We start from the raw sequence: 15,815 nt of genomic DNA, 5'->3' as shown, positions 1-15,815 counted from the left end.
GAACTTTTCAAACTCCCGATCCTGTCCATATTTCTTCAACCTTTGAGGAAAAGGAATCACATTAGAATTTAACTGAGAATTTAATTTGGGAGGAAGTGCATCAATATCAATGACAACATGATCATTTCGGCTTTCTTTCTCCCCTTCGATTGCTTGCTCCTTGTCTTTTTCACCACCTGAATTTTCAAAATTAGGTCCCTTAACCGTTTTACCGCTTTTAAGAGCGATTGCATTGACATGCTCTCTCGGATTCACTTCGATTTTACTCGGCAATTCACCAGGGTTTCTGTTGTTGATCATATTGGCAATTTGACCAACCTGAACCTCCAAGTTTCTGTACATCCCAGCCAATTGGTCCAACCGCTCCTCAACTCGCTCGAATCTATCCGAAGTCACCTTAGCAAGTTTTTCCACTGCGATCTCCCAACTTGGTTTAGTTTCAGCTTGTGGTTGCCTCGGTTGAAATCCGGGCGGATTAGTTGGCCTTTGTTGTTTGCCTTGATCTTTCCATCAAAATTTTGGATGATTTCTCCACCCTGGATTATAGGTATTGGAGTATGGATTGTTTTGGGGTGGACGGTTATAATTGTTGAGATATTGAACCTGTTCGCTGCTAGAACACATAGAATCATCATGGTCTCCTCCATAGTTAGTACAACACGCAACAACTACTCCTTGGTTAGAACTAGAACCAACTTGCCCGTTAAACATTTTAACCACATTATCCATCTTTGCACTTAACATATTCAAGGTATCTACTTCAAGCATACCTGCGGTTCTCCTTGTATTACCTCGTTCGTTAGCCCATTGGTAATTATTAGCAGCCATTTCTTCAATCAATTGTTGAGCTTCCTCGGCTGACTTTTCCATTAACGCTCCTCCCGCTGCCGCATCTACATGCGTCTTTGGTGGATAGGTGAGACCATTGTAAAATGTTTGGACTATTAGCCAATCAGGGAGACCATGTTGAGGATATCTTTGTTGTTATTCCCGATAGCACTCCCAAGTTTCGTACAATGTCTCTCCTTCCTATTGAGAGAAACTAGTTATATCCATTCTAAGTTTAGCAGTTTTTCTAGGTGGAAAGAATTTATTAAGAAAAGCCTTAGCTAATTCAGCCCAAGTAGTAAAAGTATTTGGAGGATGAGATTGTAACCAAACCTTGCCCTTATCCCTTAGCGAAAATGAAAACAATCGAAGTTTAATTGCATCATCACTAACACCATTAAACTTAATTGTATCACAGATTTCAAGAAATGTTGACAAATGAGAATTTGGATCTTCGGTAGCATTACCTCAACATTGAGATTGTTGAACCATTTGAATCAGTGATGGTTCAATCTCAAAATTGTTAGCATTTACCGTTGGTCTTGCGATGCTAGTTTGAGATCCTTGTATCTCCGGTAAAGCAAAATCTCGTAGAGCTCGTCTCTTTGATTCGTTTTCCTCCATTTCTTCCTCAAACGGTAACTCTATCAAAATTTCCTCTATCGCTTGCCAAACCTCTTGTTCCTCTTGATGCAGTATATGCCTCCTTTATCTCCATAGTGTCCTCTCAATTTATGGATCTAAAGGTGCAACTTCTCGAGATGCCTAGTGCATGCACTACAAACAGAAATACGAGAGATTATGCAGTTTTAATTGTCAAAAACTGACTATAAACTGCTCAACTAATAAAAATAAAGATGTCTAAATTAATAGAGATGATTAGACTCTAATATTGCCGCTCCCCGGCACCAGCGCCAGAAACTTGACAGATTTTTATTACAAATGCAAGTTAAATCAGAATTTATACCCATTTGACTGTAAGTATATAGGCCAAAATCATAATGTAGGGTATGTATCGGGTCGATCTCACGAGAAGCAACTTCAACAATTACTAGATCCTAATTTACTCTATTATTTAGACTCACAATATATTTGAGCAGAAAATTCAGAGTTAAATCTAACTACAATTTTTTTACTATCTAAAATCCTTAGCTAGATAATTGCAATATCACAATTGGAGAAACATTCACCAAATATTTGAATCTAGGGATGTAGATTCCACTTATGACATAAATGATCCAAATGAATGAACTTAACACTTGTTACTACTCTTATTTAACCAGGGATTTATTTCCAAAATTGCCAAAACTTCATTCTCATGATAAAATTGGTCTAAAACAGCTTAGTTTCCCTAATCTCTTGGTGAAAACTGAAACTGCTCTTGTTCATGCATGAAATGCAGATTTAATCCACTTGAGTGTAATTCTATTCTCATGAATTAACAACTCAAACTCCACTCATGTTATTCCATTGTTTTTACCATTTCTCAATGAGTAATAACAATTATAAACCTGCTATTGGTGATCAAACAACAACAAGTAATCAAGCATACACAAGTAGACAAGTCAATACAAGATACAACAAGTGTAAATCACATTCAATTCATATCACTTGGCCATAAGTTTCATCTACTCCTTAGATATAGAAATTTAGCTACTCATTGATGATATCATAATCAAACTCATAACTTCATTAATGGAAAACATCTCAGTTTACAAGTACAAGAAAGATAAAGAAAAGTTTAGCCAAGTAATGGTGAAGCCCTCCAAGAATCTCCTATGTCTTGTACTAGATGATTACAAGATGAAGCCTCCAAGTGTTTCTGTAAAATTTACTAGCTAGAGAAAGTTTTTCTATCAGAAAATCTGGCTACGTATCATGTTTGACCTCCCCTTGTTTCTCTCCATAAAAACAGCTCAAAAGCTCCTTTTCCACTGGTCAAATTTCCACCCTTTGATTCCCAAATCTGAAGTTTGTTAAGATAGTCAATAACCAATGTTTTTGACTTGAAAATAAGCCTATTGTCTGCCCTTTTGTCTACTGAAGCACGTGCACCAAAATCCCTGGCAACTTATAGCTGGAAAGTAGTCTGAACACAAGAGAAATGGCTGAGCAAATTGCCGATTTTCGGCTACAAACGTGACTACACAAAACGCGGCATCAACTCGCGTTTTCAACTTGGCCTTGGTTCAACTACGATTTTCTCTATGATGAAGGGCAAACTAGCTTTTGTACAAAACACAAACGTTGTAGCCCTTTAAGGTAGCTTTTCAATGCTTCAGGAATCATCCAAATCGAAGTTCTGTAGCCTGAGATATGGTCGAAATACTATCACCTGGTCAAACCCCTGTTTCAATTTCCGACCACAGAATGCAGCTTTTGTATTTCGACTTTTTGTCCATGAAAACAGTAGAATTGGATTTCGATGTCTTCATACCAATTGTAGGTCTCTTTCTTAGCTTTAAAATGGTACAAAGATCACCTCAATCCGATAGGTGTAGCTCGAGATATAGTTGAAATACCGAAGAATGTCAAAACTGTCTTGAATTGCATTTCCTCACTTGAACGTTTTTCACTTCATTTCTCTTTTACCCACTTGAATTCATCACCAATTAACTATTTTTCACCTCACTTGACATTATTTGGTGATTGAATCATTAATCCTGCATAAAAATGAAGTTTTTACCACTAAAATCAATGAAAATGCAATATTAGCCACTTTTATCAAAAAATGTATATTTTTACCAAAATCTAGTTATTTTAGTTATAAAACTAAATAATGAAACCAGAATTAACTACTAAAATGCACTAAAAAATACGTAAAATAAACCCTTATCGAGTTTCATAATTATCACTTCAAATCTCATAATTCGAAATCCAAAAGTGGTACTAACTATATAAGCCAAATCTATGTTTGTTAAACCTCACTTCAGATGGCCCAATGAAAAGCCTAAATCCTTCGCTTTTCTGATTTAAATGAAATCAAATTTAAACCTATGGTTTAGTACTCGTATTCTTTTGTACCCAAACAGCCTTTTGACCTTTCAAAAAATTACCAAAAATACTACAAGTTATCTTCTGCTTGATTAGAATTATGTCAAGTAATCAAGAGAGTCAAGTCACATAATCGATTTTGTTGTCTAGGTTCTATTTTTCTGTTTTAGTTTTTTTATTCTAACTGCAAAAAAAGTTCCTAATCGCAATACTACTATGATTGATCATGGAAGTCTATTGTTTGGATTGCATTTTCTGGAAAGGGTATGTTGTAACACTTTTTTAGATGTGATTTATATGAAGTAAAAAGATCACTGAAAAATGTATCAAGGAAATATTCCCAAAAAACATGAGGTTTTTGTCTAGAGAATGGCAATCCAAAAAAAGCCAGTATATTGGCATACTATTGCACATTGACCTCTTTCTACAAATATATTATTTTTTATAACTTAAACTATCCAAAAAAAAAGATCTCTAATCAAAATATTGAATTGTTATGTTCAAACTTGTTATAAAACAAGAAAAAAAAATGAAAAAGTTCAATCTTTAAAAATATTACCTAACAGAACACAAACACGACTTGAATTAACTTATTTCATTTTACATACACAACAAGGTATGTAAGAAAATGTACTGCAATTACAGGTAACAAAGACACCAAGCTGATTTCTACACTTTACACCTCTTAGATGCAAGCAGGTTTCCCATTGAGATAGTTCAGATATATGAAATTGGATGAATCAATCAGATCATGTATAAAAAAAAAAGAAAAAGAAAAAAGAAAAGATGGTGAAGAAATATCATGCATGCTGATTCTGCACAAGTTCAGTAGCATAAGTATATAAAAGCCATAGGCTATTATCTTCAAGAATTACATTTCATTAAACTGCAATTTCTCTACTAATAATCATATCAAACAATTATGTCAGAATTGCTCCCAAACTCGAGTATTCTGCCCCTAGACCATCTGTTGTGCAATCAATTTCTGATTATCCTTATGCTAATTGTCACTCTTTTAACCAAGATTTCATAAACTAACACAACTATCAAGATAGAACCTGGTTAGCAAAAAAGTTGTAGAAAGAAGCATTCATCTAAGATCAAAAGTGCTAAAAGTCAATCAAATTTTGTAAAAAATTAATGAAAAGAAAAAGTAAGTAATGACAATAGATCACCACCAGCAAGAAAACAGTTTCGATGAGAAAACAGTTTACATAGCATAGCCAGCAAGAAAAGATTATCTATATTTGACACATAATTCTCCTGTCTCCATAGGAGGATTCAGAAGGATTCTCATCTTTAAAAGTCAATAGTTCGATTGGTCGCAGATATTTCTGTTGTCATGGAATTCTTCAGGTTTCAATCAGCAATCAGGATATAAAAGTCTTCTATACTTGCAACTGATGGAAGTAGAAGAATACAGATAGTTATTGATGCATATGAAAATAACATGAGATTTGGAGAATATGCAAGGTTGTCCACTGTAGGAGTGATATATCAGATCTCTATGTTGGTAGTTTGAAAAGGAGAACTGGTACAAAATAGTATCCCCATGGACGCAACGGTTTCTAAATTTCTTCCTCCCTACTCCTGTTCTAATTTTCTGCACCAATTGTATCCTAGAGCCCTATTTAGTGCACAAATTCAGCAACTCACTATTCCAACAACACAGAGCATGCTTCAAGCTTAAGACCCATGCCCAGATAACAAAGCTCTTCCCCAACTTTTGAAATCCATTAGAAGTACACTAAAATAGCTTCTGACTTATACAGTCTGCTGATCAGTAAAAATGTCCTGGACTCTTTTAACTAATAGTCTTAAAAGCTGCAAACTCATTCATACAAAATTTGAACACAAGCTTTTAACACTGAATGTTATTTGACAGTGGGGAAGATAGGTTCAACTCTTACTATCTCATTGGTGTATATTCAAGGACAGGAAAAGAAAATAACCACATGCAATGGAAGATGAGAGTAAAAAGTCAGGAAGAAAGCCACATATGACACAAAGGTTTAGGACATCACTTCCAAGACAAAGATGCATAACAAATTCACCAATGAATAACTTAAATAACTCCTTCACGGATGGCCTAACAAACCTGGGTATGTGTACAATAGTACATGCAATATGTACTGGGCTTCAGCACAGCCCTGGGGACTAGAATATCTTATGACAGGAAATTGAGGTGACGAATCCCAACATTTCAATTAAAAGCCCTTCCATCAAACTCAATGAATAAGCCTATGGTCTCAAACAACGGCCGAAGTGTCCTTCACTGTCAGTTTACCCAATACCCATAACACGTAAAATACCCATAAGCTACTAAAGCACCATAAATTAAGTATACTGAAATATGTAGAATTTAAATTGTTAATAAATACTCGAGATCCTAAAAAGATTACCCATTCTTCAAAATGGGTAAATTGGATCTTCAGCCAAGTTCCCAAGAATATTAAAATTTACTCTTCCCTTAAACTCTTCATTGGTTGCATCAGTCGTGAATATTGATGGCATTCATAAAAAAAAATGGAACACATAATGTATCAATATATCAACATCAGTTTGAAGCCCTAAGAAAACATTCAGCACACACAGCTTTTATAAAAACTCAATGAAGTCAAAAGAATAGAATCTTGCAAGCACCAGATGCACACCTCCCCATTCTCCAAGTTGGTTCATTATTTGTCCTCCATTTGCAACAAGAGAGGTCAAAGAAATAAGAATGATACAAGCTTTGGAGAGGACTTCAAATATAACTGAAACTCATTCATTTCTTTCACATAGGGATAAGCCTCGGCAACGCTTGGCTTCTGGTGTAAATATATCCAAAAACAATACCAAACAAGTTGTCTGCCACAAGATTTTAAGCTAACTCTAAATTTTCCACTTATTATTTGGGCCCTAGAAGAGTGCAACATCTCATGCCTATACAAGTCCCTTTAGGTATGAGTGAAAGACAATTATCTAAAGCTACTGCAATGAAGAATGCCTTTTTAATGTTAAGAGCAAACTGAAGCTTATATATCTATTTCTTGAGAACTCAAAATAGATGATTGGCAATCAGCTATATATTTCATGCATATAATATCTGAGGTCTCAAATGCCTAACAAAATTGGAATAATGGTCTTCTCCTTCCAGAAATATGATCGCTTAAGACCATGTCATTCTTTAGAAAAATAGAACGATACACTTATTAAATTGCTTTTATATTTAAAAATTTTTTCTTATGGCAAAAAATATTGCATATCTTTGATCTATTGTTTCTGATTTATTTTCAAAGAAAACAATGCAAAGGTTTAGTATTAGTAAGGTGAATTTGTGCCTAACTTGTATGAGTTATGTGCTCAAGCTTAAGCTAAGGTTACTATGTATCCATAACCCTCTTCAAATTCAAGGAAATTGGTAACTCATATGTATATATATATACTGGAAAGCTGTGAGTGATAAAGAATTTAACCAGTGATGCATTTTGGATGTCGAATCTTGTCATCTACTCAAGAAGGCACAGCAGACTTAAGCAGTCACTCGATTGAACCAAGTGACAAACGACAGAGTGTAAGCAAAAAAAGTTGAATAAGACTTGTAAACAAGGACTAAACCATACTAATCTGTGACCTAAAAATGCACTGGCTACAAATAAATGGATGAAGTGGAAAATCATATGCAAAAAAATTTGAAACCAGCTACTAGACTCATATGTTAATAACCTACTGGCAGGATAATTGACATCTTATCCTTCTCTTTGTCTGCAAACGGAAATCTTAATCATATTTAGAACCCAAAAATCATAAACGTTTTTCCTAGACTAAGTTCAACAGATGCAAATAGTGTTGTGTGCATAATTTTGCCATTATTCTCGCAAATGAAGACCATTAGCATTACTCTTCATTTCCAAAAATTTATCATGTTTAAAACGGTAAACAACTTTGGTTTGTTTGTTCCCCCCCCTCTTAATACCTAATGCATTTGAACAACACAACATGCCTGTGCCTATCTTCTGCATAGCTCACCCAGTTCTCCAAACTTCATCAGTTTTATCAATTAGTCGCCATCCCATTCGCTGTTTACTTATGCTTAATCATTCAAACATCTCTTTCTTTGGAAACCAATTCCATAACAATGCTACTCTTCATCTCAAACCAAAACAATTACAGCAGCAAACACATTATACCAGTAATTCAAGTCCGCTATACCCTTGTTCACTTACAAATACCCCAAGTTCCCAACCTTGCCCAGAATTTAAGAATCCCATAAAACCAAGTTCACTAAACCAATTTAACCGTCCTGATTCTCAAGTCTGCATGAATTTTCTTTATATCTAAAATTTCCTTATTTTGAAATTATTCCAGAGAACTGACAAGAGACAAAACCAGCAGAATTCATTACCTTTTCAAGAATTGACATGGCTTCTTGTGTTGCACTCTTCTCCCTCTCTACATAACAAAGGAAGCACTTTTATCAATCACCACACTGCCCAGACTATCCCAAACAATCAAATTGAAAATTTTCAAAAACCCAGATGCAAATTACATAACTAAATGCCAATAAAGTACAAAAATAACAAAAAAAAAAGAACATAACTTTCTGGACAGAAGAGATGGGATGAGAGGCCTTACTGATGGGACAGGTGATGAGGAATCCGGAGTGGGAATGACTGAGGAGAGAAGAAGGGGCGTTGTAGTCAAAACGAGGAATGGTGATGACAGTAGAGTGCTGCTCCCAGGGCTTCAGCTCCTCCTTGGTTTTCAGTTCCACTTTCATTGCTTCTTTTTCCAATTCTTTTGCTCTTTCTTTTGTTTTTGCTGTCCCATGTTTCATTTCCAGTATTATTGAGTTGCAATTTGTTTGGCAGATGAGATCTATATTTATATTTCGCCCCCTCTTTTGTATGGCAAATGAGTTTTTTTACCCTAGTTCTTCCACTTTACTAATAAAATGTGATTTATTCTAAATATTTTAGACCCTCTTTGATAACCCAATTCAGTATTTAAACTTAATGGATTCAGATTTGATGTCTTCAGACGCATTGATAATAAAAAATAGAATGTCTAAATTAATTAAGTGATATTGAATTTCTTAGGTAAAACTTGCTCTCAAAATAAAATATTAAATATGAAATTTGAATTTATTAAGTTATTAAATTGTTAAGTATTAAATGTGATACATTTGAGTATATATCATATTAAGTGATAAATGAATAACATCACTTATTTTTTGAAACAAGTTTTACCTAGAAAATCGGTGTCATTTTATTTTTTGAAGTAAATTTTGGCTAAAAAATTCAGTGTCATTTAATTAATTCAGATGTGTAATTTTTTGTTATCAAATGCGTTTAAATATGTTAATATATGAATCCATTAACTTTAACTGTTGAATTGAGTTAAAACAGTGCTTAATACTTCACAATTCAACAACTTAACTTAATGAAATTCAAATTTTAGACTTCAGTTTTCAAACTTTAATTTTATCAAACGCACCCTCCTATTACCCAAATTCTACTAAACAAAATTTTTCTACATATTACCACCCTCACAATTCACAAAGTCATTTTAATAATTGAATCTATTAACTGATGTCAGTCGGTTTGGATCATTTTGTGATATCAAAGGTGAAAAAAATCACATGTGTGCACAAAAATAAAACCAAAAAAATGGTATAGATTTTTCTTTTGAAAAAATGGAGAGTTGTAGTTGCAGTCTCCAATTTTTAACATTTGCACTAAAATAATCTCTAATGTTTTGATCAAAATAAATTTGGTTCTCAAAGTTTTTGGTAGTAGGTACATTCAACATTGTCGAAAACTCAACAATGACTAACTGTCAAAATTTAATTACTGTTATTTAACAATTTTGACTTTGTACTTTTGGACCCTAATGTTTGAAATTTTAATCATTTTAGTTGCTTAAATTTTCAATAGTGATATCGAGGGTATTAGGATAAAACAAGATGCGAATTACAACACAATTGTCTTAAATTGGTACTAGCAATTCTAATTAAACTTTTTTTTACTGCATTTATTCATGCCACTAATGTCTCATATACTTCTTCCCTTTGGTATAATTGGTCACAAATTTGGTATTATATATGTGATTATTGATTTATACAAGCAGTAATTAACTGATAATTCACCCATAATGAGTAAAAGCACTTCATATTAGTTTTTATGTTTGCTAGTTTTTATAATTACAATTCCTAACTATAACAATTTAAGGCCTATATGTACAAGTCATGCAAGAACTAGCATGAATGATAATAAATTTTATATTAATACTAGAATTTTCCTTTTTATTTTATATATTATGTATATATTGTCATTTGATTGTGACTTATTCAAAAAAAAATCTTCAAGTTCAACGATGTTATTATGTTGCTATAAAGTGTTTTTATGAAATTTTATAGCAATTTTGGACGACATTTGTCATATATTTAATTCAATTCACACCTTTTTTTTTCATTTTAAAACCCCTAACTATAACTAGAAACTTAAGAGACCATATTGATTGAAACTTCAAACATTGGGGACTAAAAATGTAAAGTTAAAATCAGAAAATTTAGAGACCAAATTTGTTTTGGCTGATATATTATGGACCAATTTGATATATAGGTCAAACATTGAGAGTCAAATTTGTGTCTCTCTTTGGAAAATTTTGAGAAGTAGTAATAGAAAGATTTAAAATTCAGTATAAGTTTTGGCAAATTCACATATTCCTAATATCTAATAAAACACATGTCATGATAAAAAAATACCAAATTAACCTATCCAACCAAGCAAGCTCCCACTCTAATCATCTGATCCCCAAATTCCCTTTCTTACTCATTTCGAGAGGGAAATGAATTAGCACAAAAATCTGAGGCAATCCTTCTGGGACTATAAATGGGGCGAGGTCAGCTTGAAGTTGGCTCCAAGAAAAAGTCTGATGGGCCTGACCTTTCATTGAGTTGGATTGAAATTGGGTCTGAATATTAGTTCGAAATTAAATGTGAACAGAGTTTGGACACTATTAAGGTCAAACCCGATATAGGCTCAACCCATTAATATGCATATATATATAATATTCATATTTTGATATATATAATTATATATCTAAATTTATAATACTAATACTTATGAGTTATTTGTCAAAATATATTAATATATATAAGGAATATTAATATACAAAATTATGTCAAAAGATTTTTAAGGACAAATCTTAGTACAATCAAATTGAGGACCTTTGAAGATATATTGACTGTTGATCATATTTTATTACTATTTTCCATGTACATTGAATTAATTGGATACATTATTGTTGAAAATTTCTTTGGTTTATATATTTTTTAATGAACTATTATCGATTCTTGTATAGTTTTAATGTTGTGGTCCTGTGGATATTAAATTAGTTTAAAACTTAATAATTATAGTAATTATATTAAGGAAATTAAGGAATTATAAGTGATCTTAAGTTAGGTCTAAATTAAACTCACAATTTGAATATTTTGTGAGTCAAGTATGAGTTTTACATTTATCAATCCAAAACTCATAATTCGAAACCCGAAAGTGATACTAAGGCTCCGTTTGATAAAACTGAATCTGAATTCTAAATTCTGAATACTGAAACAATTAATTTGCTGAATATTAAGCACTGAAAAGAGACATATGAATATCTAAATCTTAATGCTGAACATATTTATACTGTTTGATAAACATTTATAACTTAATGCTTAATAAGCTAAATTGTACAATTTTGCCCTTCTATCTTTTAATACAAAAAGGAAATAGAACCTATGATTTAATTAGCTTAAAATTGTTAGGTATGAAAATGACAATATTTATTTTTAAATCAAAGTAATATAAAAGAAGAAATATATTATGGAAAAGTCCAAATATCGGTGCAAATATATTTTTAAATCAGAGTTTGATAAGAAAAGTCCAAATATAAGCAAAAGGAAGCAAAAGTCCAAATATAAGCAAAAGGAAGCTGCAATAAACAAGTTTTAAATTCACACCAAATTATATAGAAATTTAATTACTTCAATGGAAAAATGTTGAAGCAAAACAACAAATAATCAATGTCACTCACCTTGGAAATAATGAATTTGAGATCGATGAGTATGGTAGCAATAAAAAAAATTGGGAGGAAAAAATGACAAAATTATAAAAGAGTAGAAAGATGAAAAAAGATAAAGAGTAGACAGATGTGAGGAGCATGGAGAAATTGTAAAAAAGTCATTAAATAGGGAGAAAATAGAAGTAGAAAGCCATTAGACAGAAAATATCAGGTTGTTTAATTAGATAAGGATTTTGAATGTAATTAACAAACAAGGATAAATTTGGTAGATAAGATAAAGTAGTTGAAGTAAATCTCTTGATTCTTATCAAATTAAGCATTCAGTTACGATTCTTGTGCTGAAAAAAATACATACAAACTCAGCACCACTTAATAAGTTCAGCAAAAAAATTTTTATTTATCAAACACCCAAAACACCCAAAACATCTGAATGTCTGAATGAATTCAGTTTCAGCACTTTTTTATGTTATCAAATAGACACTAACTATAAAAGCGGAACCTAAGTTTGTTAAACCTCGCTTCAAATGGCCCAACTGATAGGCCTAAATCCTTCCCTTCTTTTGATTTAAATGAAATTAAATTTAAACCTATAGTTTAGTACTCATATTCTTTTGTACCCAAACAGCCTTTTGACCTTCTTTTTTTTTTTTTGGTATTAACCAGAGGTGTTCGCATCCGTTTTACGGTCTGCGACTAATCCTATTCGAACCACGTCGGGCCCTTTGTAGGGGAAAGCTCTCCCAACGTTGTTTTTTCCATCCCCATGGGTTTCAAACCCAATACCTCATGGTTAAGGGATGCAAACGCCTTCCACTTGTACCAACATCCGTTGGTGCCTTTTGACCTTTGAAAAACATTACCCGAAATACTACAAGTTATCTTCACCTTGATTAGAATTATTTCAAGCAATCATGAAAGTCAAGTCACATAATCAATTTTGTTGTCTAGGTTCTATTTTTATTTTTTAGTTTTTTTATTCTAACTGTAAAAAAAGGTTCATAATCGCAATACTAGTATGATTGATCATGGAAGTATATTGTTTGGTTGCATTTTTTGGAAGGATATATTGTAACACTTTTTTAGATGTGATCTATATGAAGTAAAAAAATCATTGAAAATGTGTCAAGGAAATATTTTCGAAAAACATGAGATTTTTGTCCTGAGAATGGCAATCCAAAAAACGCCACTATATTTGCATACTACTGCAAATTGACCTCTTTTCTACAAATATATTATTTTTTATAACTTAAACTATCCAAAAAAAAAAGATCTCTAATCAAAATAGTGAATTGTTATGCACAAACTTGTAACATATATGCTTCTAATAAAACAAAAAAAATAATGAAAAAGATCAATCTTTAAAAATATTACCTATGGAAGATAGAAGCAATAGATAAAATTTAGGAATTCTTCCAGACTTGTGGTTTTCAAATATCATTGATTTCCTCCAGTTTCACGTGATCTAGTAGGCCTTTGCAATTTTAATCTTTTGCCATTTGTAGAAAATGTACAATGGTAGGGAAAGAATGGTTTTAGTAGTGACGAAAAAGGCAAAGGAACTCTTTTATAGCAATCGTGAAGCCTTAGGGCAATTGCAGTAGTTGACGAATAGACACAACTGATAAATGGGCAATATTGCCTCTTTATGCAATAAAAAGAAAAGAAAGAGTGCGTGAGACTTTTTTTTTGTGGGAATGCTAATATTATTTGCCTTTTGAAAAATCCAATTTTGGGAAAGAATGGTATCAACTTTCCTTCTCTCATTTGTTAATATTGAGAGAACTCCAACAGGCACCGCTTTGTTACACAATATGAAGGGTTGTTTTTAGATTCTTCTTATTGTTTGCATTTTAAGTATTGAACCTATAGTTAAAACTCTACTAGATTTTGATTAGTTGGGAAAATTTAATATATATGAGACTAGAACCAGCAATACCCACTAAGAATTGAGAATACTTGGGTACTGCGATGGAGTCCCATGAGACCCAATCTTTTGAGTTTTTATAACAAATAATTTTATTTCCACAAAATTTTTTCTGAATAATCACATTTTTAAATTATATGTTTAATGTACGTGAACTTCCGTGGTACAACACTAGCTCTTTTCCTCCTCTTTTTTCCTGTACTTTTAGCATCTTCAATCCATGTGTTTTTACTTAAGAGAATTTTTTTTAAGCAAATGAGGAGCATTCAGTGTAACGATGTAAAATTCACTTGGAACTTTATTTATGCAAGATAAATTCTTAATAACTAATACATAGCATTTTGTACAAAGTTCTTGTTCGTTAGAAAAAATTATTGTTATGTTAATCTTGATTGTAGGTGATTATGATAAAAATTTAATCCACTCAGTATGATGAAATGCCTAGTAATTTTTCTTTTAGCTTGATGAAATGCTTAGTAGACAAAAATTTGAAATTTAGAATATGGATTTCTTTGGTAGGTTTTACAAGTGGTGCGGATATTTTATTGTATTCTACAATTATTAACCATTTTAGTTATATCCAAAACAATTCATTTGAGCAACTAGTGGAAAAAATAGAAAAAAAATAGGGGTAGGGTATTTGTCTGAATTGATTCTTCCAGTGGAAAATGCTTCAAGAAAGTCGGGATGTAAAATGGGTAAAATATTTGAAGTATTAGTTCGTTCCTATTGTTTTCTCTTATCCTAGTTCGTATATACTAATATTATACTCGTAGAATATACATTCTTACATATCATTCCAAAAAACATTCATATTTCCTGCATTTCAAAAATATTTTGAAAAATACTTATACTTTTCAATTAACCATACAAAACACGTAATAAACTTTTATAATGTATCATCTTCGCAAATTATACTTCAATTTAAAAAATTTTAAAATTTGAGTGATGATAATGACATGTTTATGAGTTATATACAAATAAGAGTCACATATAACATAATAACTGTAGATTATACATATTTAAGCAATATGGTAACAAAATTAATAAATGTAACATCTCATACACGAAAATAATTTTAAGATTGGTATAAGAGAGCAGCATATTCTTTGAAAACTATAGTAAATTATCCGGATGGTCACTAAACTTTTGCAATCGTCGAGTTTTGGTCACTCAACTATTAAAAGTCTGGTTTTGATCGCTAAAATGTATAAAGTTAAGGTTCCAGGCCATTCTGTTAGATCTAGTCGTTAAGTTTGCTGATCCGTTTATCCACACGATTTCCAAGACAAAATAAAGGGTCAATTTAGGAAGTTCAACATGCATCTTCTTCTTCTTCTTCTTATTGTGAAGCACCCGGCTTATGGATTCGATCAGTCCAACGGGTTCGACTCCATACCTAATCCGATTGTCCTCCACTTCTTCAACAAAATCTCTGACATCAAAACCCTAATCCGTTGCCGCTCCGTTTCCAAAAGGTTCAATTCGCTGGTTCCTTAAGCCGACTCGCTCCTCCTCCGAGTTGACCGAGTCATCTCTACGACCAATACCGACAACGACGATGGCGAAGCCTTCTTTCTCGCCTTCCTTCGATCCATCATTGAATCCCTCCATAATTTCATTTCCATAAACAAGCATACCCATTTTGGCAGCCCGACTAGGACTCAAAACTCTCCCACTCAGATCCTCCGCAGGTTCGAGAACATCCGGAGTCTCCAAATCGAGCTCCCCTCCGGCGATCTGAGGTTGGAAAAAGGCACCACGATGATAGGAGTTTAACATGCCTTTTCAACCTACTTGCAAGAAAATTTGCAGCTTGATATACTCCTCTGGCTAAGTGTATCGTTGACAATTGAGCAAACTCTCCACACTTCTTATTTTTTATAAAGAAAGGAAACCTCAATCATCCTCCTTCTCAACGGCACTTTCCTCCATGGCATCCATCAATAAGAAAATAGTATTAGCATCAACCAGAATTCTTCAGAGATTTTAATGACCTCCGAATCCAGTGAAACTCTTT

The 15,815-nt window shown here is 32.6% G+C and overlaps 1 protein-coding gene and 1 non-coding gene across 2 annotated transcripts; both read left to right on the top strand.

Moving 5' to 3' along the window:
* Positions 1-958: 958 nt before the first annotated feature.
* Positions 959-1,065, top strand: LOC113707563 (small nucleolar RNA R71). Its single transcript, XR_003452286.2, has one exon. It is a non-coding gene; the product is annotated as a small nucleolar RNA R71 (small nucleolar RNA).
* A 14,050-nt stretch (positions 1,066-15,115) lies between these two features.
* Positions 15,116-15,574, top strand: LOC140021329 (F-box protein AUF1-like). Its single transcript, XM_072072093.1, has 2 exons — positions 15,116-15,286; positions 15,431-15,574. The coding sequence occupies exons 1-2, from the start codon at positions 15,116-15,118 to the stop codon at positions 15,572-15,574; spliced, it is 315 nt and encodes a 104-aa protein (XP_071928194.1).
* The last annotated feature ends 241 nt before the right edge of the window (positions 15,575-15,815 follow it).

The sequence above is a fragment of the Coffea arabica genome, chromosome 11e (genome assembly GCF_036785885.1).
Source record: "Coffea arabica cultivar ET-39 chromosome 11e, Coffea Arabica ET-39 HiFi, whole genome shotgun sequence".
In the NCBI taxonomy this organism is placed as follows: domain Eukaryota; kingdom Viridiplantae; phylum Streptophyta; class Magnoliopsida; order Gentianales; family Rubiaceae; genus Coffea; species Coffea arabica.
The sequence above is the reverse complement of the archived record's forward strand: the minus strand, read 5'-3'. Positions and strand labels throughout refer to the sequence as shown.